Raw genomic sequence first — 25,580 nt, 5'->3', positions numbered from 1 at the left:
CAGCATCTCTCCGGTATTCTTTCGTCCACACATTCTACCCTTGGCTTCACGATGTTCCAGGTTCATGAGCCCTTTCACATTCTGTGCCTCCACGTCTGCTCCACCCTTTGCCTGGAACCCATCCCTTGGGCTTCTCAATGAAAATCTTTCTCATTCCCTCAACTAACAGATGAAGTTCATCTCTTTTGTGAAGCCTTCACTATCGGTGACAGGGAGAGCTAGCGATTTCCGTCTCTGCTTCCAAATACTGCTGTCCATATAATCATACAGAACTTATTGTTATTTTTTTCCATAACTTTCCTTTTCACTTTACTACATTTTTTCCTATGGACAGAGACTGCGTTTAGCTCATCCCAAACTAAAAGAGCCTACTACACGACCAGGCAGAGAGTAGACATCTATAAATGGTTACAGAATGAGTAAGTGGCTGAATAAAATATACACCAAATTTATAACTTTTTCCATATGGCTAAAATTAAGCTATTAAATTCACATTTTTAAACCAGAAACCTCATTCACTCACTGATTCAGCATTTACTAAAAGCCTTCTGAAGACAAATGGAAGACAAGTAAGTCACTGGTTCTGTCCCCAAGGAATTCAGTCTAGCTACGTGGGATTAAAGACACACACAAATAAGTGTGTGTAATACATTCTGAGTCTCAAGGCAGCACAGCTCAAAGAATTTAGAAGCACCGGGAAGAGAGAGAAGTCTTTCATGCAAATGAAGCTACAGAGCAAATGTGCAGGCTAGAAACCATGTATTATTTTCAAGGAGCTCAATACAGCTCAGCATTGCTGCAGCCTGAAATACAAGGAGACTGTGGCAGGAGGTGGGACTAGACAGGTATGAGGGGCCAGATCTTAAACAGCTCTGCACATTCTTTCCAGGGCTTTATTCTAAAGGAATCAGTGCACATTTAAAGGGTTGTAAAACAAAAAGACATGGGGCCAGATTTCTGTGGTTCAGCTGTTGGGAGCTAGGTTGGGGGGTGCAGGGGGAGGTGGGTTGGAGAGAGACAAGAATAAAGGCAAGCTTAGTTTGAGTACAAAACTGTTATTATATAGGGACCTATAATGTGAGTTCAAAATACGAAATAATTAAGAGCAAAGGTGCTAAGCATTCTGTAGTAACTTTGATATAAAAGATCTTGTAAAAACTTTCCATTAAGTTATAAAGTTGAGGGATCACTGGATTTTATTAGGGCAAACAGGATAGATGGGTAGAGTAAATGGAAAAAATGAGTTCTATTGTTATTCCATCAGAAAAGCAAGAAAGGCTCATGTCACAAGTTAGCCTTGTAAAGAAGAGTGACATTTAATGGGGATTCTGCTCTTCCATGAACCTTTCTTTTAAAATAAATATCCTATTTATCTTACAAGTTTTCTGTAAAAACAAATGAATTAATCAAAAACACATATGTTGCATATATTGAAGCACTACACAAGTATAAAGTGCTATAAATGATACTTTCTAAAATCTTTGATTTAAGTAAGGCAAATAGCCAATCTCCAAGAAGCAAATGTATTACTAATTCCACATCTATAAAGTGGCAATACAAATGCCATCCCAGAAAACATTGTATTAGGTTTTAAATGAAGGAAGGCAAGCCCATGAAGATGACATCTGCTCTTAGCCGCTGTTTTTGCCTTCCAGGAACTTCCATTACCATTAATAAGAGTAAAGAGTGTATATCTGTATGCTGATAGTGTAGCATTAACCCTCCTAAACACTAATGGATATGATCCACTTCTGCAGAGCAAGAGATAGATTTCTCTATTTTTAGTAACTATGTCCCGATGCAAACATATATTTTACAGTATACTGACTCAAATAGAAAACAAAATTGTAACTTGAGGGCTTCTTGGAGAAATGACTGATTCTTAGACCGGGGCAGAAAATACACAAATGAACCTGGAGTAGCTTTTAGTGCCAGAAAGTAACAATATGCTAAAACAAACAAAAATAATAAAACAACAAAAACCTCATAATGATGGGTATATCAAAGGGAACGGCAATTAACTGGAAAAGCTTCCCAGAACTAGACCTGGAATAATCTGAGCAGCAAAATAAAGTAGCACTGGTTTATAATCTAAAGTATAAAATAAATATCTATGACTCAATACTGATAAAAATAAATTATTGAATACATAAAGAAATGGAGAAGAAACGAATGTCCTGTGCAGAAGAATTTCAAATAATTTACACATTCTTCAAGAAGGTGGAACACAACTTCTCACTCATCAAGTGTAAGCTACACATAATGACTCCCTTCCAAAGAGTACAGTATGGACAGGAAGCAAAAAACAGTAACTGTACTGTGGAGAATCCTGGCAAATACCACCTCACCCGTGATCAAGGTCAACATCAACAGTGATAAGTCAGGTTATCTCTATGTACCCTGGATGTCATGTGATGAAAAGGTCATCTTATATCTGCAGTCTTCCTCCCCCAAACCCACAAACCCAGTCTAGTCAAGAGAAAAACATTAGACAAATCGCAATATAAGAGCATTTTAGAAAATACCCACCCACTGTTCTTCAAAACTGTCAAAGTCATCAAAAACAAGGGAAGTCTGAGAAACTGTCACAACCAAGAGGAGGCTAAGGAGACTTGAAAACTAAATGTAATATTATATCCTGGGTGAGTACCTGGAACAGAAAAAGGACATTAGGTAAAAACTAAACAATGAATAAAGTATGGACTTTAATTAATAATATGTGTCAGCATTGGTTTATTAATTGTAACAAATGTACTATACTAATATAGGGTGTAAATGGTAGGGGAAACTGGATGCAGGGTACATGGGGACTCTGTACTATTGTCATAATTTTTCTGAAAATCTAAAACTGTTCTAAAATATAAAGTTTGTTTTTTAAAGCATAATTTGAGCGGAAATTACTGTTTTGAAAAGAATATTATTGGAGTACCTGGGTGGCTCAGTCGGTTAAGCAACTGACCCTTGATTTTGGCTCAGGTCATGATCTCACAATTCATGGGATCAAGTCCCACATTGGGTTCTGCGCTAGCAGCATGGTGCCTGCTTGGGATTCTGTCTCTCCTTCTTGCTCTGCCCTTCCTCCACTCATGCATGCACACCTTCTCTCCAAATAAAGCAACTTTTAAAATGGAATAAAATGCACAAGGATTTCCAAATACTTTGGAAAACGTTGTCTACACAGTCCATTCGTGGGACCTACTTAAACCTTGTACTGCAGCAGGGGTCTTTGTAATGATCCATGCAGAAATTCACTCTATATTAGGGTATCATCTTAAATGCTTTCTAAGTTCATATGAACAAGAGGAATGAAAATAATGAGCCATGTATTATACTTTTCCATGACCAGGTCCATTTTACTTTCTAGGCACATGTGTAAAGATAACTGTTCCTTCTGTAATATGAAAGTGAATTCAATCTCCTGTCCCCCAGGCCTAGTGAGTCCTTTCAGACCCCCTGATACCTCTGTCAGATCTCTATTCCAAGATTCATTTGGGTGTGCTCTACCTGTCTACTTATGTGTTGCTTCCTCTAGACTGGTCTCCCATTGGGCAGAGAACTTTGCTTTTCATCTCTGTAGCAATGGCACTCTATTGCAGTACTTGGTATACAGTGGATGCTGATACGTGATTTGTGGCAGTATATGATTAGTGCTTATATAACTGAATTTTACTATTTGCATATTTGGAAAACATCTTGACATTATATCTTAATTCATCTGTTCCAACCAAAGGCAAAAGTTCATCTCCTTCCCTGCTTCTAAGATAGGAAGCAACTTTTAAAGTTGCATCACTATTATTGGGGCTCCTGGCTGGGTCAGTCAGTTAAGCGTCCAGCTTTGGCTCAGGTCATGGTCTCATGGTTCATGAGTTCGAGCCCCACATCAGGCTCTGGGCTGACACGTCTGAGCCTGCTTTAGATTCTCTGTCTCTGCCCCTCCCCCACACTCTCTCTCTTAAAAATAACATTTAAAAATATTAAAGTTGCATATTATTTATACAGAAATGTAAATGAAAAAGACTAACTTAAAGATAGGTAAATAGAGTAAAACCTTGGGTTGAGAGTAACTTGTTCTGTGAGTGTTCCACAAGTAAACATTTTCTAATAAATTTTAACTTGATAAACAAGTGATGTCTTGCAATATGAGTAGTATGTAATGCCGAATGTCACATGATCACAACTGAGTTGGTGGTTCTTCTCTCTCTCTCTGAGATTGTGGGTGATCATCTCCCATGCTCAGATGCTCAGTCTCAGGCTATGGCGTTTGGCAGAAATCAGTGATTTTTCAGAATGTTGGAAGGTACCCACAACTGGCACTAGTGTTATTTTTTTGTCACTTCAAAGCACCTATGGACAGTCCTTTGCTTTTCCAAACAAGAGTAAGCTTAGGAATGTTCTGCTTCCTTCTAGGTCAGGCTGCCTGCGGATATAGACCCTTTCCTCTGCACCTTATTGCCAGTTACATTAAATACAGTATATGACAAGAGTTTATTAATACTGTACTGTAGTCAGCATCCATGCACGTGTATACAATGGCCCCTATGCAGAAAGATTCCATTGAGCCAATAAATAGCAGTGATTCTGTTAGTGATAGTGAAAGTTGTCCTTCGCAATAACCCTCTTCTCTTGTCTCCCTCACACCAGTCACAAAGGTTTTCAAAAGTAAGTGCAGGTTAATTTTTTTTCTTTTTCCTTATATTTTGCATTTTCTTTACTATTTTGTATTATATTACAGTATTATGATCATTTTTATATGAATATTTTTGGGTTGTGGAATGAATCATCTAAGTTTCCATTATTTCTTATGGGGAAATTCACTTTGATATACAAGTGCTTTGGATTACAAGCAAGTTTCTGGAACGACTTATGCTTGCAAATCAAGGTTTTACTATATACACAAATGCATGAATGGAACCATATTGACAAACAGTGGTCTCCTTTTCAAAGTATAAGTGGCACCACATGAGATTAAGTTTCTTGTCCCAAATACTAAATTTTCAACTTAATTCATCTCAAGATCTTTTAGACCTTTCAACCTAATAATCATCAGCAATGCTATGGAATATGAAGTCTACTCATTTTTGCTGGCCTTTTCCACTTGCTTTACTCTCTCTCAATGTTGAACTCAGAAAAAAAAGACATCTTAGTGGCTTTCAGGAAAAGTACATTCTCAGATCAGTTCTCCACCCTAACCCCACCCTCTGCATTTAAAGATAGGAGGAAAGATGTGCAAATACTTAGTGGAAGAAATTAAAAAGAAGTGAAGGAAGTGGATCTGGAAATAGAAGCATACTTGTTTTTTTTTTGTTGTTGTTTTTGGGGTTTTTTTACTTTTTTTTTTTTTTAGAAATAAGCAAGACTTGTGTACCTTATTATCTAGAAATCTGTTGAAATGTTTCTTGAGTTGCATAAATAAGCCGTACCCTACTAGTAAATAAATCAAGCCAGCACAAACAAAAACAGCTAAGTTTTAGAAAGGCAAATGTGCTGAATACCTGGCAAAACACCCAAAGAAGGATAGAAATGTTTAAGAAAAGAATGTAGTATGGTAGAGATTGCCTGATGAGAAATTAAAAGATCTTGTCTTCTCTCCCTGTCTTTGATTTTCACTGTGCAGGGGGTGATAAGAACAATCTGGTCTATTCCTTCTGAGTATTTTTTCAGTCACAATTATAAGAGACTTGAAATCAGGAGGAGAGACTTGGTTGCAATTCCGTGTCATTATTGTTAGTCTACCTTCATTGGCTAATTATAGGCTGAATTTAGATGATGTGATTCCTGCTCATCCCTGTGGCTAGACATATATATGGCATAATCTTTAGCAATCCCTAAATTCACCATTAGCCATCACTTTGTTCTTATGCTTTCTTGAAACACAAGATTTATTAAATTAAATATAAATACTTCTGAGAGGGCTGTTAGCTGGGAAATAAGGTACACAGTACCTGAGGTGAAATGAAGGAAAAGCCAGCTGGCTTTTGTTGAAAAGAAAGTGAAAGGTCAAAGATTAGCTGCACAAATCTACCTCAGACAGGGGCAAATAAAAGTGGAGCAAATGTTGCAAAGCTGGATAATCCACATGCTTATTGGGTGGGCACTCTTAGGTGGATGGGTACCTTATAGGATTGGGCACCTCTAACTCTGACTTTTCAATGGCCACCAGAGCAAAACCCTGGCAGGTATTTCATTCTTCCCCAAGTCTTTTTGTCTTCTCCTCCATCTCTCTCCTGACCTCCTGCCTCCCTTATACAGGGCTCAGTGGAAATGGAAAAGAAGTGCTTCTGACTTAATCCAGAGTTCAAAGAATTATTCAAAGTAATTCCCACATACTGCATGCCTGCCCTAAACATTCTCTTTTCACATATTGTTTCATTATGTCTCTAGGGCAATCCTTTGGGGTAGGTATCATCAACATTTACCAATGATAAAGAAGAAATTAAACTCATTGACTTGCTGAAATTGAATAGTTAATAAACATTGACACCAAGGTTTGAACCCTGATTGCTTGTCCTCCAAAGTCCATGTCTTTTCATGTTGGGTCCAGTAAAATCATTTTGATCAATGGCTTTCTCTGATTTGAAGATTATCCTTCAGTTAATATGACATGTCACATCCTTGCCACTATCATCTACCATGCTCTAAAAACCTACTTAGCCTTTTTTATTGATCCAGTTTTATTTAGTTCCCATCTTGCATTATTTGCATTTATTGCTTAACTATGAAAAGAGGCTGAGTTAAGATAAAATATCAAGATCACAATCATCCTTGGAGAAACAGAATGTGGGAGTTATAGTGCTGCAAGCATTCAAAGACCTGTTTGATATATGAACTATTGGACATATGAGAAGAACAATCTCTGGACACCAAAGTAACTACAATTTTCTCTTAAAGAAATTACAAAGAGTGAGAGAAAGAAGATATTCTTCAGAAGTACATATAAAATCTGACTTGCTTTGCATTAAGAATGGTAATGTAACACCCTGCTACTATGCAATGCTATTTTTCAGTCAGCTGATTCGTTTCATGTTCAAATTTCCTTTTAAATCGATAGCACTTGCTTTGCTCTCTTCAGTTAAAGGCATTTGCATTCCAGTAAAACACACACACACACACACACACACACACACACACACACACACAATGAGGATGGAAATGAGTCAGCTATTTCCTGTCCCAAGATTCAGATCTGCCTTGCTTTTCTGAAAACGTGATTCAAGCTCTTCAACAAAACCTTAACTGGCTGTTCTGTAAATTACAAGGCTGACCACAATATAAACACAAAAAAAGTGTACATGAAAATTCAGTGATCAGCTATCAATTTCTGATAATCCTCAGAACTTTCTACTTATATAATTATGAAGCACTATATTACAAAAGGTAATAGAAAAGTAAATCTGTTTTCTATGCAAACTTCAACTTTTGTCATTTTTATGTTATAATATACATTATAAATTTATGATTCATCTGTACAGATGAAAAAATGTGGTCAGCATAAAAATAAATGAAACACAACAATGTATCTAACAATATCCTTCACATTATCCTCTGGTTTTAAGGACTGGAGTCCTGTTATATAAGTCTATTTCATAATTGTTTCAATGGTGGCATTCAGGGAGATCGATGTCAACTAGAGAGAGATAATGTGTGCTACAAGGCCCTCTCTTTGCCCTGTTCTGTTTGATATGTTTATTACAGATGTAGATAAAAATACCAAAGATAAGTTTATTTTATCTGTGGATGAAACGTGACTGAGATAAGAAATGGATGACAGAATCAAAATACAAAATATGACATGTTCATGTGACTGCCTGATTCTAACAAGAGAAAGTTCAATTGGGATGACAGCACTGTCTTGCTTTTTTGGTTCAAAAAAGACATAATTTTAAAATGGGAAGGGACCCCTGCATGGCTCAGTTAAGTGTCAGAGTCTTGGTTTCAGCTCAGGTCATGATCTCACAGTTCATGAGTTCAAGCCCCATGTCAGGCTCTGTGCTGACAGCATGGAAGTCTGCTTGAGATTCTCTCTCTGCCCCTTCACGGCTCCTGTGTTCACATGCATGCTCTTTCTCTCTCAAAAATAAATAATAAAAAAGACTTGGAAGTTTTGAATTTACAGTAAGTTCACTATTTTTCACCAATGTATATGCCTGCCAGAAAAGTTAATAAGATTTTAGGTTGCCTTATTATAATTAAATAATCTGGGAAAAGGGGGTGATAGGCATCATTAAAGTCTCTATTCTGTTCTGATCAAACCACGTTTAAATACTAGGTTGATACTGAATGATATACTTCTATATATGAAAATGGAGCTTATTAGGAGATCAAGAAAGAATGTGAAAAAACAAAGTGGCAGGCATAACTGACATTGAGATATTTTAACCTTGAAAGAAGTAAATTAATGGTGAGGTAGGGACCTGATAGATGTCCTGAAATATTTAGATAGCTGCCATTTTTAAAATTTGTCATAAATAGTAATAAGATATAGAACAAGAATACAAGAATACAAATTTTTAGGGACCTCAACAGAAAAAAAAGGCCTTTCTAATAGACCAGAGATAAAGTAGATATCCACAGGAAATGATTCATTCACCAACATTTGTGTGTTGAGTATATTTTTAAAATTTATTTTAAAATATATTTATAAGCACTGCTTATGTCTCAAGCATTATGTTAAGCCCTGCAAATATAGTAGTAATTAAAATAGACACCTGTTATTGATGCTACTACATACATTACTTCCAATCTAGTTGAAGACAAAGACATTAGTAAATAACTGGACATAATTACTTGCTATGAAAAAACCCTAGAGATTATAACTATCAACAGAATTTATAGCTATAGGGAATTTAGATAGAGAGCTAGCAAAAGCTCCTTTCAGGAACTGATCTCTAGGGATAGGACCTGAATGTTAAGTAGGAGTTAGCCAATGAAGAATGACGACAAGGAGGAGGTAGGGAAAAACATTCTAGGTGAAAGGAAGAATGTGTCTATCTTTCTTGAATCAGGGAAGAACTTGGTGCATCCAGAAGCTGGCAGAATACCAACATGTCTGAGACCTAGTGGAAAGAGAAGAGGCAGATTGGAGCCTTGGGCCAGTAAGCTTTGAAAGCTTTGCTCTGGAATAGGGATTTTATCTAATGGCAATGGGGAGCTATAAAAGAGTTTTAACCAAGGAAGGAGCATAACCACTTCTGAGTTTTAAATGTTCACTTTGGTTACAGTATAGAAAACTCATGGGAAGCAAGGAGAGAAAGACTGGATGTTGAGTAGTCAGTTATAGGTATAGCTTGATTTATTGCACTTCTCTTCACTGCATGTTGCAGATACTGCATTTTTTTTTTTTACAAATTGAAGGGTTGTGGTAACCCTAAATCAAGCAAGTCTATTGGTACAATCTTTCCAATAGCATTTGCTCACTTTGTGTCTTGCACCACATTTTAGAAATTCTTGCAATATTTCAAACGTTTTCATTGATATCACATTATGGTGATCTGTGATCAGGGGTCTTTGATGTCACTACTGTTAAATGTTTTGGGGTGCCATGAACTGCGCCTATATAATCTGGTGAAATTAATTGAAAAATGTGTGTTCTGACTACTTCACTGACCATCTGTTTCCTATCTCTCTCCCTCTTCTTGGGCCTCCCTATTCCCTAAGACACAGCAATATTCAAATTAGGCCAATTAATAATCCTACAATGGTCTCTGAGTCCTCAAGTGAAAGGAAGAGTCACACATCTCTCACTTTAAATCAAAAGTTAGGCATTATTAAGCTTAGTGAGGATGGCATGTCAAAAGCCAAGATAGATCAAAAGCTAGGCCTCTTGTGCCTAGTTAGCCAAACTGTGAATGCAAAGGAAAGTTCCTAAAGGAAATTAAAAGTGCTACTCCAATGAACACACATTACAAAAAGCAAAACAGTATTATTGCTGATATAGAGAAAGTCTGAGTGGTCTGGGTAGAAGATTAAGCTGGTCTCAATACTCCCTAAACCAAAGCCAAATCTGGAGCAAGGCCATAACTCTCTTCAATTCTGTGAAGACTGAAAAAGTTGAGATGCTACTGAAGAAAAGTTTGGAGCTATCAGAGGTTGGTTTATGAGGTTTAAAAAAAGAAGGCATATCCATAATATTATAGTGCCAGGTGAAAGAGCAAGAACTTATGTAGAAGCTGCAGCAAGTTATCTAGAAGATCTAGCTAAGATAATATAATGAAAGTGGCTACACTAAACAACAGATCTTCAAGGTAGATGACAAAGCCTTCTGTCAGAAGAAGATGTCATCTAGGACTTTCATTGATAGAGAGGAAAAGTTAATTCCTGGCTTTAAAACTTCAAAGGACAGGCTGATCTCTTGTTAGTGCTAATGTAGCTGGTGACTTTAAGTTGAAGCCAATGATCACTTATGTTCAGACAATCCTAGGGCCCTTAAGATTTATGGTAAATCTACTCTGCTTGTACTCCATAAATGGAAAAACAAATCATGCATGACTGCACATTGTTCATAAAATGGTTTACTTAATATTTTAAATCTCACTGTTGGGACCTACTGCTCAAAAAAAAAAAAGATTCCTTTTAAAATATTACTACTTGTTGACAATACACCTGGTCACTCAAGTGCTCTGATGGAGATGTACAATGAGACTGATGTTGTTTCCATGCCTACTAACATAATATCCATTCTGTAGCCCATGAGTCAAGGGGCAATTTTGACTTTTGAGTCTTATTCATTAAGAAATGTGTTTCTTAAGACTATAGCTGACATAGATAATGATTACTCCAATAGATCTGTGTAAAGCAAATCACAACTTTCTTGAAAGGATTCATTATTCTAGAAGCCACTGAGAACATTCATGACTCATGGGAAGAGGTCAAAATATCAACATTAACAGAACAGGAGTTTGGAAGAAGTTGATTCCAACCTTTATGGAAAACTTTGAGGGTTCAACATTTCAGTGCAGGAAGTAGCTGCAGATGGGGTAAAATAGCTAGAAAACTGGAATTAGAAGTGGAGCCTGAAGATGTGACTGAATTGCTGCAATCTCATGATAAAACTTGAACAAATGAGGAATCACTTCTTATGTATGAGCAAAGAAAGTGGTTTTTTCAGATGAAATCTACTCCTGGTAAAGATACTGTGAAGATTGTTGAAATGACAACATTGATTTAAAATACTACATAAACTTAGTTGATAAAGCTGTGGTAGACTTAGAAAGGACTGACTTCAAGTTTGAAAGAAGTTCTACTGTGGGTAAAATGCTTTCAAACAGCATCACATACAACAGAGAAATCATTTATGAAAGAAAAGCCCATTTATGTGGCAAACTTTATTGTCGTCTGATTTTAAGAAATTGCCACAGTCACCCCAACCTTCAGCAACCACCACCCTCATCAGTCAGCAGCCATCACAATGGAAGCAAGACCCTCCACCAGCAAAACCATTATGGCTTGCTGAAAACACACAATGGTTGGCATTTTTTAGCAATAAAGTATTTTTAAATGAAGGCATATATGTTATTTTTTAGACATAATGCTATTGCACACTTAATAGACTACAGTATAGTGTGAACATAACTTTTATATTCACTGGAAAACTAAAAAATTCATTTTATTCACCTTATTGTGGTGGTTTAGAGTATCTTCGAGGTATGCCTATATATCCTGGCAAAGACATGATTGTGATTTGAAATGTGGTGATGATGTTGGAGATAAGAGAAGACAAAAGGTGGGAGAGATAAGAGATAGTAATGGGGTGAAATCCATGAAACCTGGTGTTCTATTATTGAAGAGAGTGGAAGAAAGACAGAGGTTCACTGGAGGCTCTCAGAACTCAGCAATATGCAGCTAGGCAGATGGATATTCCACTTGCTGAGAAGGGAAACAGTGCAGGTCAAACTGATCTGGTTTTGAAAAAATTCAAAGGTCAGTCTTGACCATATTAATTTTGATCTCATTATCTCTTTGATCTCCATGAGACATGTTAAGTAGGTGATTGGATATTTGAGTCTGGTCAATCTTTAGACTTGCTGCAGCAGAATCACTTGGAACTTTTGATTATCTGGCTCTACCTCCAGGCCTAATATAGTAGAATCCTCAAGACAACACAGCCAATGTATTACCCTGAGGTTATATGCAGTGGAAGAAATTCAATCATCACTGGGTAGTTACACTAGTTAACCTTTAAGCTCCTTGAACACACTGAATGCCTATGATATTATGAATAGAAAAACAGCCAGATACAGTACCAAATCTATTATTATATCCTAAGAGTAAATGTGCTGAATGAACCACGAAATACCTCTGAAGGAAGAGAGCCATATCCAGACTCTTCTATTTACATTGCCATATTTATATCATATGGTGCTGCCACCCTGGCCATAAACTATTGATCCAGGCCCCACCTAATGGTTCTGGTGGTCCTTGAGATGATCTTTCTTAAGAAGCCAGCCCAACCGATGCACCATTCTGGACGATAATTAATGTACCAAATTATATGTTTCTCTTTGATCAGAGGGGACAGGAGTGGGAAAAAGTAAAACTAGTAAAGCAGACTAGTAGAAATGTAAGTAGGAATACAAGACTTAAGGGAGAATCTGGCAAGGAGAGAAGCAAAGAGAAATATAAGCAGAATACACATATGAAAATTAGTAGAACAAGGCTTAAGAGACATCCTCTTCTCAGCAGATGACAGTGTGACTGGATTTCCTAGTTCATTACAGTTCATTTATTCATCTAGTACTTATCAAGCAGCTAAATGTGTCTGTCAGGCACTGTTCTAGGTGCTGCAGATACTCAAATGAACAAAATTTATCACAGATACCTCCTTCATGATAAGTGTTATGGAAAAAAACAAGGCAGCGTGTAAAGACATAGACAGTGATATAGGAGGAGTTAGTAACAGGGAAGGAAGGCCTCTAAGGAGGTAACATTAGCTGAGGCATCTGTGAGGCCACTGGGCAAAGAGTATTCCAGACAGACAAAATAGAAAGGACAAATGTTCTAGAACGGAATTTGTTTGGCATGTTTAAAAATAGTGAACAAGCCCATGAGGTTGGGCTCCATTGAAAAGGGGCAGTGTGAAAGGAGATGAGGTCAAAGAGAGAGGCTGGTGCAGAGCATTTAGGGACTTGGTTGGATTTTCAATTTTATTCTGAACGTGATAGGAAGCCATTGAAGACTTTGATCAAGAGGAGGGTATGATATCATCTGTAAGTCAGAGGAATTACTGTGGCATCTGGGTGAGCACTAGATAGTGGAGAGAGGTAAGAGCAGCATCAGGGTGACCAGTAAGAAAAAGACTCCAGCAGTCCAGGCAAGAAAGAATGGTGACCTGCAGGGGCGCCTGGGAGGCTCGGTCAGTTGAGCATCCGACTTCGGCTCAGGTCATGAGCTCACAGTTTGTGGGTTCGAGCCCCGTGTCAGGCTCTGTGCTGACAGCTCAGAGCCTGGAGCCTGCTTCAGATTCTGTCTCCATCTCTCTCTCTCTGCCCCTCCCCCACTCACGCTCTGCTCTCTGTCCTACTCAAATATAAATAAAAAATTAAAAAAAGAAAGAAAGAATGGTGACTTGCATAAGATAGCAGCTGTGGAAGATGTGGGGAGTACTCAGATTAAGAGGTGCACTTTGAAATTAGAGCTAACAAGAACAGACAGTCAATTGGGTAAGGGAGAGAAGTCTAGGATTACATGAAGGCTTTTGTTCTCAACAGCTGAATATAATTTATTAGTATAGGGAAAACCAGAAAAGCGCCAAAGAGTTTCACTTCGGACATACTAAATTTGAGAAGGCTAATAACAATCAGGGGAAAAAAAATCGGAGGTTGGTTGGAATTGGCAATCTGAAGCTCAGGAGATATGTTAGGATTGCAGATATAAATTTGGAAGTCATCACTATATCAGTCTTGACAGTATGACTGTTTAAAATGGTTTCCTCTACTCTATTTCTTATCCACATACCTTCATATAAAACCCTCATCACAAGAGGTAACCTGGACATGTCTTTGTTTCCTGAAACCTGCTGGAGACAGAAGTGCCACCGTTACCGAAAAAGGAAAAACTAAATGCACTTAGGAGAAAGGAGATCAGTCTGTCCATGCATTAATCAAAACACTATAGGTAGGATGTCGCCTCTCTCCCCTCCTGCTACTTTGATCTCCGTACCTGGCAACTCCTCACAACTGAGTAAAGGAAGGGGAGAAGGAAGGAATCTGGCTAGTTTGTGTTTGTTTCGTTGTATTTTGTTTTGTTTCACTAACCAGTTATTTGCTAGGTCCTTCATGAAGTCCTAGTTGGCCTTTTTGTCAGAGTTAATTTTTTCAGAACTATTAATCACATCTGTTGCTGCTTTGCTCTCTCAGCAAACTTTTTTTTATACTCAATAATGGATAATCACGTTCCACTCCAATTTGAAGAATTACACATTTCGGAGCAATTGTATTACTGTATTTAGCATCTCAATAACATTTCCTTTGCTAATTCATCTTTCTTATGATTGAAGCTTCTTAATGTGCTCACAATGCACCATATGTTACCATAGCTTAATTTTGTCTTGAAATATTCATTTCTAGCTCTTAGGGACAGGTAGACTGAATAAAACATGTGGATTTAGCTTTCTCTCTCTCTCTCTTTATTTTTTTATCAGAAGCAGGAGATTTACCTAGGTATTTACTGGTTAAAATGAGGACCTAGGTGGCTTATAGTAACACACTAGTATCCTCTTGAAAGAATTACTGTGCTTTCTCAAGGCTTTAACTCATGACCAAAATGACTGTCACTGAATAGCCATCTTGGAGGGATCGACAGTAGTAAGGTCGCCTGTGAAAATGTGCAATATGACTAACTTCCCTAAATGTTAGAATCCCACATTCTTATGATATTTGAGAGCTAAATATAATGAAAGCCCTTGGGGTTTTGATTTTAAGAATTTCCTTTAAAAATAATCCTATTATTCTCTGAGGACACGAGAACAGTATTACTTTATTTAGTTAAGCCAACCTAAAATAGAACAGAGGAAATCATTAAACAAGTGAACATATATCTTTTACTGTTGCCCACTCATGCCAAAACTGATGTGTATTAAAAGTACAAGATGACTTACAATAGGAAATATACCTTCAAATGATCATATTTGTCATCAGAGAGGGAAGCCGGATAATCTCAACAATTACCCTGGAATAAACTACAATGTTGATGATTGTGTTATTTACTGCAGTCTTACAAACAAACAAACATGGGGTTTTATAGCTGCACAGGAAGGAAGTTTACTGAGAGTAGCGATTAATGTGTCCATTTATATTCCACTTCCCTGAAAAAGCCTCAAATCTAGAGAGAATACAGAGTGGAAAATTTCACTCCCAATTTAGACATCTCTCCAGACTCCAGAGGAAGCTGCCCAGCTGGCCTCTCCTGTAGTTGAAACGGAGCTTGATGAGCCACTGGGCCAATGGCCCAGGTGACAGCCTGGTGCAGGAGCTACTGGACTGAGCACTCTGCCTCACGTCAGGAACATTTTTGTGTGAGAAATAAAAGAAGCCTTCCCTGGAACTGGTGTCAGTCAAAATTCTGATACCCTTAGATGTTCTTTTAGCAGTTCCAATTTGGGGGAAGAAATCTGGAAAAATGCCAGGATATGAGCTAGCATTTTTAGTTGTTATTTGAACAGCTGTTACATGTACAGCTAATGACTGTTTGATTGGGTTTCTCAGAGCTGCTCTTGACACAAGGCAATGAGGCAACACTTTACATTAACTGTGCCCCCAATTCAAGTTATTCTACTTTGCATAAGCCTAGGAAAAAAATGGCAATTTTCTGGCAACAGTAATTAGGGATTCTGGAAAGATCCCTTCAAACAAATATAAGGAAGGTTAAAAGAAAAGCCTTTGTTATTATTTTGGAAAATGTGAATTTCCAGACTGAAATTCAGAGACCTCTCTAGTTATTCCTTCTTCAGTTACCTGTTTTACTCTTGATGAAACTAAGTTTTAAATGGATAAAGTATCTTATTGAAAGTAGCATTACCAAGTTGTAAAACTGCGACCAGATCAAGCTTATACTCAAGCATATGGTCTTTGAGAACAGACAGCGTACCAGCCATGAGCTCAACATTCACGGCAACCCGAAACAGTACCTGAACAGTACCTTTCATGGCCGGTGGTGTGTACACGCTCTGCTTCCTCTGCTTAGGGGATGCATTTTGCGACTGTGGACAAAAAGAAAAGAAGAAAAGGCGTATTTGAATAAAAACTGACCCTGTGAGGGAAATACACTGCCGTATTTCAAAGAGCTTTCTGATTCCCCGTCATGAAATACAATGCAAATCAATGAGAAATTATATCCATATTCATTGATATCACAGTTTTATTTATTTATTTATTTATTTATTTATTTATTTATTTATTTTTTACTTTTTTTTCATTTTTGTTATTTTTTATTTTTCATTATGAAATTTATTGTCAAAGTGGTTTGATATCACAGTTTTAAAAGTATATGAAGCTATTTTATCATAAAACTCTTCATCCATTGCAGTCTTGAAATTACTCCTTTTATTTTCTCACTTAGTAATGTTTGTTTATTTTAAAAAGAAACAGAAAAAGAGACACCAATCCTTTTTGTTTGCGAGAAAAAACATAAGGGCCAGGACAAAGTATACTCAAAAAGCTATGTCCATGGGATAACTATACCTGCTCATAGGATTTTTGAGTGGTTTTAGGTACATAATGAAGGTTGTTGGTAAGTAATACCTATTTATAAACCTCTGGAATTGACATGTTCAATCTAATATCTCCATTGACTTGGAATTACAATGTTGAGATAATATTCTCTTCTATTTGTAAAAGATAAATAAGTTCTTTCCTAACAAAACTGCTATTTAACACTCTTACCTATGCACACTAGACCAGGATTGAATTATTGAAGAGAGAATTTTTGTATTAAAAATTATAAAAATTGGAACACAGAAACATATTTCAGGGTCAAAACCACAAACTATTTATATATATATATATATATATAAATTAAACTATTCCTACATATGACTATATTATTTATTATGATAAATTACATATGTAGTCTATTTTCTAATTGGATTATGTCAAAGATTCCTTTTTAATAGTGTATTGATTTATATTTCATTGTGGCAAAAGTAGGGGTCTTAATCAATGAGTTTTAGTGTGTAGAGCGATTATTTTTGCTTTGAAAAGGTCAGGTATAAATGGTAACAAGATGCTTTTTTGGGGATTATTCTAGGCTTTCATGTGTATTAGAAAGAACATAACCTACAGTCTGAAAAAAACTAGAAACTATTTCATTGAACAGTAAATAGAACTTGAGATATTTTTCCTTGTACATACTAAAGTTTAATTGCCCTCAAAAGTATCATGAAGATGTAGACACTTACCTGATGCAAAAACAATATACTAAAAAGGAAAAATCCAACCAAATATCGCCAAATCCATATCAACAAGCAAATGGTCCAAGCACATTTCTCCAGAATGGAATATGTGAGTACCAGTTCATTATGCCCAGATGCAGGCAGAGGGACTCTATGTTAATGTTAACATGTAGTGTGAACACAGACAGTTCTGGTGTTCCTTTACTGTATTCGTCTCATCCAGTTGATTTCAAGAAGCAATCACTTTTGGTATTTCTTATATATTTATCTCCATACATATATTCAAAGATCAAGTAGAAAATTAATTCGACAGAAAATTTTGCTTTGTAACACGTAGTACAACTTGTTAAGTAATAAAAACTGATTTATATTTATGTAAGAGTTATCAAAGCATTTTCACATTTATAATCTCTTTAAAAATTTAGAAAATTCTTTTAGATATTATTTGGCATTTTGTTCTTTCTACATTTCCTCTGGGTATTGCTATATGCCTAATGCAGCTATGGGAGTTGACTAGTATGTCTGCACAGCAGTCAATCCTTGTCCTATTTCTGAGTACAAGTTTACTTACTTTTTTGTATTCCATATATTCTATATTATTAGCTTCCTACCCTCCCCTGGTTCCTATTTTCCATCTGAACTCCTACATGTGTATATGAACCTCTGGCCTCAGGGTGTGCTCTTGGCTTCACACACCAGAAGACCCTTTAAGAGGTGTCGGCCCCCATCTTCTTGCTCCAGGATTCCAACATTGGCGGGCCCTAGCCTGTAGATGTCATAAATGAGTCACTAAATTGAAAATAACAACACCATATCTTGCCACTAAAAGCAATGGTTTATTTTACAAGTTTTTTCAGGGGTTGGCATTTCATAGGTTGAGAACCAATGTAGCATAGAGGCAGAGATTTAACAACCCCATTTTACTGTTTCTTCGGTCAGGAAAAGCAAACTAGTTTTTACATTAGTTATATTGATATATTTTATATAACATCAAGCCAAACTAATTATGTCTTTAATTGAACACCTATTTATACAAAATATAAGGAAACTTACTTCAGCTTGTGTGTTGGTCACCCTCTTGTCATCTATTTCTGTAACAGAAGTAGATATAATTTATTAGAAAGGTGATTTCTTCTTTATAATTTGCATATTAACATTTTTGATAACATTAACAATATGATAAAAAATAATTTAATAATTACCTTATATTTATACAACATCTGTGGCTTAGGGAAAGGGGGACAGAGGAGGTGGTTTCCTTCTGAGATAACCTTCTCCCAAAGCTTTAAAAAAGGCAGTTTAAAAAAAAAAAAAAGGTATCTCTCTTGAAATACAAATTGCCCACCTTCCAGAAATCAGAAAGGAAACCAGGGAAATGGCCCTTGAACCAACTGTTTGTGTCACCAACCTCACAGTGCTAAGGCATGAACAACCTCCTCCATGGATTTTGCTGCCTCTGTCTGCTCAACTGTAGCTTGTCAAATTTCTCAAGTTTGCTGCTAAGCTGAACAAAGCACCTTTCCCACTCTGCCCGATCACTCTGATTCTGAGACAGGCAGCACCCTCTTGTCTACATGCCCCTGGAAAGAATCATTTGCTTTGTCAGAAATATTTCTTATGACAATGCTAGGGAAAATAGTACAAATGCTGTCTGTATAAAAACGAAAATGAGAAGGGGAGAGAGGAGGAAGAGGCGCTCACATACTGCCCCTTCAACAGAAGGAAGACCTTCTGTTTCTTTTGTACCCCCTCATCTACTTTATATGGATCTTGACTTTTCTTAATGGTTATTTGACTTCCCTAAAACATTCCTCCATCTCTCATCTGTACTGCAGAGGCTAGGTTTCTCAATATTTCAAAAAAAAAAAAAAAAAAAAAGACTAGGAAACTCTTTTCTCCAACCAAACTGCCGCCAGATATTGTGCAATCCCCTGACTACCATGTGCCAGGGACAACCACAGCATTGCAACTATTGGGGTGGTCAGTGTGGGTTCCCACATGGGACCCCGGGGGGTGGAGGGGTTGTTCTCAAGTTTGAGAATCACAAAGCTATCCTATATTAGCAAAGTCATCTGACTTTGATTCTCCTTAAACATCTAGACATGGAGAACCTAGAGCTCCTTAGTTTCCCACCTTTTAAAATGTTCACAGGCTTTGGTTACCACAGCCATCAATTGTAAGAAACCCTGCCCCATGCATGTTGGCACATCTGCGATCGGAAGGCATCTTACAAAGGCAAGAGGCAGGGCACCTGGGAGGCTTAGTAGGTTGAGCGACTCACTTTGGCTCTGGTCATGATCTCAGGGTTCATGAGTTCAAGCCCACATAGGGCTGGCTGCTATCAGCACATAACCTCTGTTTCCCCCTTCTCTGCTCCTCCCCCATTTGCACTCTATCTCTCGAAAAAACAAAGTTGGGGCGCCTGGGTGGCTCAGTAGGTTAAACTGTTGACTGGGGCTCAGGTCATGATCTCACAGTTCGTGAGTTCAAACCCCGCATCAGGCTCTGTGCTGAAGTTCAGGGCCTGGAGCCTGCTTCAAATTCCATGTCTCCCTATCTCTTTGCCTCCCACCTTCCATTCATGCTCTGTCTCTCCCTCTGTCAAAAATAAATAAAACATTAAAAATTTTTTAATAAATAAATTAAAATTAAAATTAAAAACAAAAGGCAAGAGGCTTCACAATATTGGGTCCAACTGGGCGACTCTCAGGGACAAAGGTGTGTCTCACCCACTTTGAGCCTTCTCTGTCTTAGGAACATTGACAGTTCAGCCTGGAACAAAACGGTGCTTAACTGAGGGTGAAGGAAAACACTGTGCTGAGAAAAACGCTCAGCGAAGCAGAACACGTGTCCTTGTCTAGCCCTGGGACCACTGGAGGCTGGGTAGGGCTGACAGGCCCTCTGGCCTCTGTGAAGAGACAGTCTGGTGCTAACCCACCGGTGACTGCTAATCTCAGGGAACACCCGGCAGAGGTAAGAGCATTGACCTGGTTTTTCTACAGCAGGTTGTGTTTAACCTTCCTGCACTTCACGCCACTTCTAGCTGCAATGGTGAAGGTAAACCTTTATTCCACTGAGTGGCGTATCCAATTCTGAAGAAAGGAAACCGAGCTGTGTTCGGTGGCATTAAATGTGTTCAACTGTAAGAGAAATGTCTCACCCTTGGCACCGTTTATGAAATTTGGCCTTAAATTCACACCCAAAGAAACGTGCGTGAACACGGCTCTGTCCACAGCTCCTGACCTGGGTGGGATCTCAGAGGGCCTCGAACGGAAGAGCCCAGACATCCTGCTCAGTCCCTCCCCTTCCCCCTCCCATCCCCCACCTCCGCTCCACAAAGCAGGCAGAGGGCTCAAGAGTTGGCTGCTCAGTCAAATGTAGGCTTCCAGCGGAGCATTTTAAATATTTATGTATTTTGAGAGAGAAAGAGAGAGAGAGAGAGAGAGAGAGAGAGAGAGAGAGGATGGGGTGGGGTAGCAGCAGAGAGAGGGAGAGAGGGTGCTGTCGGGACAGAGCCCCACGCGGGATCCACCCCACTAACTGTGAGATCGTGACCTGTTGTGGAGCATTTTAGAAGCAACTCTCCGGATGTCTTTTGGCTTCCCCTTGGAGGTGAGTGTGCACGGCTCGCAGGGCAGCTTTCTGGAACGGGTAGTCAGCACCTGCTTCCCTACATCCTGTTAGATCACAGGCCTGGACTCCAGGTTCAGCATGCGCATGGACATCGACTACGTCTTCGTTCCCCGCAGCTCCACCACATCCACAGTCCCAGCCATTAAAATGAATTTCTTGATGAAGATTTACAGGCTTCCTCGAACCTGGCCAGGGTGGGCGCAGGTGTGGACTCACAAGAGGTCCGCGTCGCCTTGGCTGTAGGGGTGGGAGGCTGTGCCGGACATCCAGTGGTGCCTGTTGAGCTCGCTGAGGGACAGACTGGCAAACATGCCCTTGCCCCGCCGCCTGCCAACCAGTTCAGCACGTGCAGGGGATGGAATCTTCCTCCAAGAAGGAACAGCTCTTCAGTCCTGTCCTGACAGCGCATGGGCTCCAGAAACAGGGCAGGGCCCGGGCTGACGCTGGACCTGTCGTCTTCCAGCCTGGCAGCCTCCCGCCGTGCACTGCAATACCGATCTGTCCTCGTTCTCAGCCTTGTCATAGGCCCAGGCGGCTCGGGTTCCCGGGAGGCACTTTCTGGCACATTCCACCAGGTGCTCATGCCCCAACCCACCCCAGCCAGCACCACGAGGTGGGGCGTGTAGTCCTTTCTCAGGCGGGAATTAAGTCCCTCTCCACAGATCTTTGCTGTATTTTTGTGGCGCTGAGGCAGTGGAGACCAACTGTATTTTCCGGGTAAGCAGCCTCAGGGGTCACCTCCGGGAGAAGCGGTTCCGGGTCAGGACGCGGTTCGTGCCGTTCGTGCTGACTCTGTGCCTTCCTCTGTGAGCCTGCGTGCGGGACCTCGCCGGACACGCCCGCCGCGTGCGGACTTTTACCATCCGCACGCGGTGCCCTCGCCGCCTGGCCGCCACCCGGAAGAGACCTGTGCTTTTGGAGGTAAGCAGAATTTCACTTGTGCCCAAATCCATTGGTTGGCGAAAGTGCCGACTTTTCCAATAAGGTATTTGTCTCATATCTCGATTCTGAATTAATAAGAATTCCTACCGAACAAAATTCTCCAAACTTGTTTGGGGATGCCACACGAAGCGTGTTATCCAGCGTGGTGACTTCAATTTCAAACTTTTCTTGCCCATCCACTGTAGCCAAAATGGGCGTGGGCAGTCCGGATAAGGGAGGAGAGAGCCGGGATGGGGAAAATCACCGCCACTGCCGAACTGTCTGTGGGGTGAGGCCGGGTCGGGACCCGGCCTCGCGCGGTGCCTAAGCTGCTCTGCCGCCACCACCTTAGCCGCCGTCCCTGGTCTCGCTGCCTTGACCTACTGTCCCGGTTACCCTTTCCTGACCCTCAGGTGAGCGCCAAGGCTGAGAGGCTGAAGCCCATGGTCCAAACACTGAACGAGGTGTTCATCAAGGAATAACTGTCTCAAGTCAGTGATACAGATCTGCATCAATTGACGTGAAAAGATGTACTGAAAGGATTTCAAAACCAAAGGAATGGTATTTTTATTTCATAAAGTATAGATAACCCAGAGATGATAGAGAAGTGCATGTATATTCATAAAAGGATATATTCAATATGTTAACTGTAGTTATCTCTCGGTGATTGAATAACACTCTACCTGTACTGTTTCTTTTTCTAGTGAACATACATTACATACATACAATGAAAAACTATGTGTACGTATTGTGTGGATATATAGAAACACGTATATAGGTAGTAAAATTTCTATAGAAGTCCACAATGCATACAGTCGGTATTTCATGTAGTAAGAGACCAAAATAGACAAGCAGCAAAAACAAAACAAAACAAAAGACAAGGAGCTAGAATGAATAGCATATGGAACTATTATTTATTCTAATCTTATATCTTGATTACTAGACTTTTAGAAGTTATGGAATTATGGAACCTAATAAATTTGCCCTCCCTTGTGTAGGGGTGAGCAGACAGGAACTATTGGCTAAGAACAGCAATCACAATTGTTTGATATTCCTGGAAGTATCTGGGTCATTATCAGGTAACTGTGAATACACTGAATTGAGCAGTTATATCAAAGCAAAATCTTTTGCTATCATCTTTTAAGTAAATATGAAATATGATCCACTTTAACAATGCATGTACTGTGATCCATTGGTTGGTTAAATGTCAGTTGTGTTTCTTAAGATTTTATTTATTCCTTAGGAGTTTTCAAAATTTATCCCAGGACTCAGAACCTATTGTTTTGAGAACAAAATGGTGTCCAGTCATTCAGCCTTGTGCCTTCTTACTGTCTGAATATAACACACACTAAAATAATGTCTTTTCAAGACAACTGTATAGACTTCACCATTTCATAATTCAATGAAAAAGGTTTTTTTCTTGTTGGTTAGTTTTTCTTATTAATATCAGTCTCGAACTGATTAAGTTAGCCAGTTAAAAGTACTTTTAAAAAATATACAATTTTGTTTTATATTATGAGTCTGTTTTTCATGATTCCAAAATAGCTTCTGTTTCTTCTCTACTCTGAATTTTTGGGGAGTATCAAAAAAGGTAACATAAATTACATTTTTTTTTTTAGAATTTAAACATGTTTTTTTTCCCACTTCACTCATTTGGGACTTATTTTAGTTAGCTGACAGGAATAAGTAAAATAGACAGGAATTTAGTCTATTTTAGCCACTTGACAACAAATTATAATCATACATGTTTGATATATGATCATATAATCATTTTCTTTTACTGAAAATATTAGAACACAATTAAAAAAACCTGCATATTTTGTGATTTTAGGTAATTTCACACCAAAAGACCAAATCAGGAATAACTAATCCTAAAAAGCAGTAAATAATTTCCTTTCCTCAGTTTACAAAATTGCAGGTTGAAACAGCAAAACAACATTCTTCTGTGTTGTTGCAATGATCTCACATTTGTGTTATTGATGTGGGAGAGTGTTATAGGAGAAACTAGTGTGTCTAATCATCATCCAGTACAGTAGAATTCATTATAAGAGGATTGAATTTGACAAAACCACCATTATTATGTATGATGACAAGTCTCATACACACGCGCGCACACACACACACACACACACACCAGCTAAATTATAGATTGTTTTATTTATCACGGCATTCCTTTGGCATTGTCTAAACATAACTTAGCAGACAAGGTAACAGCCAAATATAACTGCTCAAACAGGTGGAAGGAAATTGAGATTTCCCAATATCCTTTTCTTTCAATGACAAAGACTATAGGTTTGTTTTCACGGGTTCTTATTTTATCTGTCCAATTTAGCATAGAGTCAGAACTCTGGCCACCTAAAGCATATGCAAAACCTTATTACAAATAACAATTTTGAATTGTTTTGTGACACTCACATGATTAATGTGTCCACTCCATCATTTAACTGCAATGTAATAAATTCAGTTTCCATAGTTTCTCTTCTCTGTAGCCAATTGCCATAAAAACCATGCTTTAATCTGTTAGTTGCCTGTGACTTTGTTGGAATTATAGGTTAAGAAAAATCAGATTCTCCCATCCCTATTGTCTCTACCAAAGGAAAGTTCAGGAATGAACATTGGAATGGCCTCTTTTAAAAGTCTGTTTGCCATCCACATTGAGTTTATACTGGATTGCCTTTTTATAGGTATACTTGAGATTGTCACTTGATGTTCTAACTAGTATATATCTACTTAGGGAGATGGTTACAAAGTCAAGTGAAAAGGATTCTAAAATCTAGAAAAATTTTTTATGACAAAAACCTGGATGAAGATTGATTCAAGGTTTTAATTTCCTATCAATTGAATGTTTTGTTGTATGTGGAATTAAGTGTTCAATCCATTAACTTACAGCACTTTCCATAATTTTTTCATTAATAACTGAAAAAATCTTGCATCTCTTCCATATTAAGCAATCTAAGACAGTGCCTCTGCAGACAGATCCTTCTAAAGGCAGCAATTGTAGGAGCAGAGGTCATTGACACCTTTATATTTAAACTATAATTATTCAAAACCATCCCTTAAAATAAATCCTGGAAGAGATCAGACTAATTTCCTGAATTACCTTTTTTATTTATTTTGCTAAAATTTTTGTTTCAGTGTCATTTAATACTTTACTAAATTTATCATTAAAAATCCTTAATCTACAATTAGTGCTTTATCGTATTTTCAAAAATGTAGGAAAAGTATATACTATGAATCATTATATTATCACATTTTAAAAAATTTTTATAAAATATTAACCATCTGTCTTCACTAAACCTGAAATATTTCATATACCTCTTTAAATCCAAAAATTGATGGTTTAAATATATTCAAAGAGTGGAGATAGATATGGAGAGGTTATTTTTTGGCTGTCAACATTCACTCCTATATGCTAGTCAAGTTTTTGATTAAAAAATATTTTCTATGTGTCTTCTGAGGCAGTGAGACTCATCTAATAGATCTATAAGAATCGCATATGCATTTAGCAAAGTTTGAATTGAAAAATAGAGGTCATGTAAGTTTACAAGACGTGATGACAAAGTAGTAATTTCTTGACTGATTTTTACTTTTTAAAAATGTCCACCAATGGAAATACTACAACCCATGTGGTAATGATATTTAG

At 38.2% G+C, this 25,580-nt stretch overlaps 1 protein-coding gene and 1 long non-coding RNA gene across 4 annotated transcripts in view; one reads left to right on the top strand and one right to left on the bottom strand.

Annotated features, from left to right (window-relative positions):
- Positions 1 to 25,580, bottom strand: part of PPP1R1C (protein phosphatase 1 regulatory inhibitor subunit 1C) — a 127,571-nt gene that overhangs the window by 48,280 nt on the left and 53,711 nt on the right. For 2 of the 3 annotated variants that reach the window (XM_019838341.3, XM_003990915.6), the window contains exons 5-6: positions 18,437 to 18,474; positions 16,132 to 16,192 (exon numbers count right to left, since the gene is read on the bottom strand). In XM_019838341.3, coding sequence (XP_019693900.1) covers positions 16,132 to 16,192; positions 18,437 to 18,474 — 99 coding nt within the window. Of the gene's footprint in view, positions 1 to 16,120; positions 16,193 to 18,436; positions 18,475 to 25,580 lie in introns of all 3 variants that reach the window. The other variant, XM_006935395.5, reaches the window with a different exon arrangement.
- LOC109502767 overlaps positions 21,789 to 25,580 on the top strand; it is a 76,119-nt gene continuing 72,327 nt past the window's right edge. The window contains exon 1 of the long non-coding RNA XR_002744881.2: positions 21,789 to 21,937. This is a non-coding gene — a long non-coding RNA (uncharacterized LOC109502767). The remainder of the gene's footprint in view (positions 21,938 to 25,580) is intronic.

Source organism: Felis catus, chromosome C1, assembly GCF_018350175.1.
Source record: "Felis catus isolate Fca126 chromosome C1, F.catus_Fca126_mat1.0, whole genome shotgun sequence".
Classification (NCBI taxonomy): Eukaryota; Metazoa; Chordata; class Mammalia; order Carnivora; family Felidae; genus Felis; species Felis catus.
This window is presented reverse-complemented; position numbering and strand designations above follow the sequence as displayed.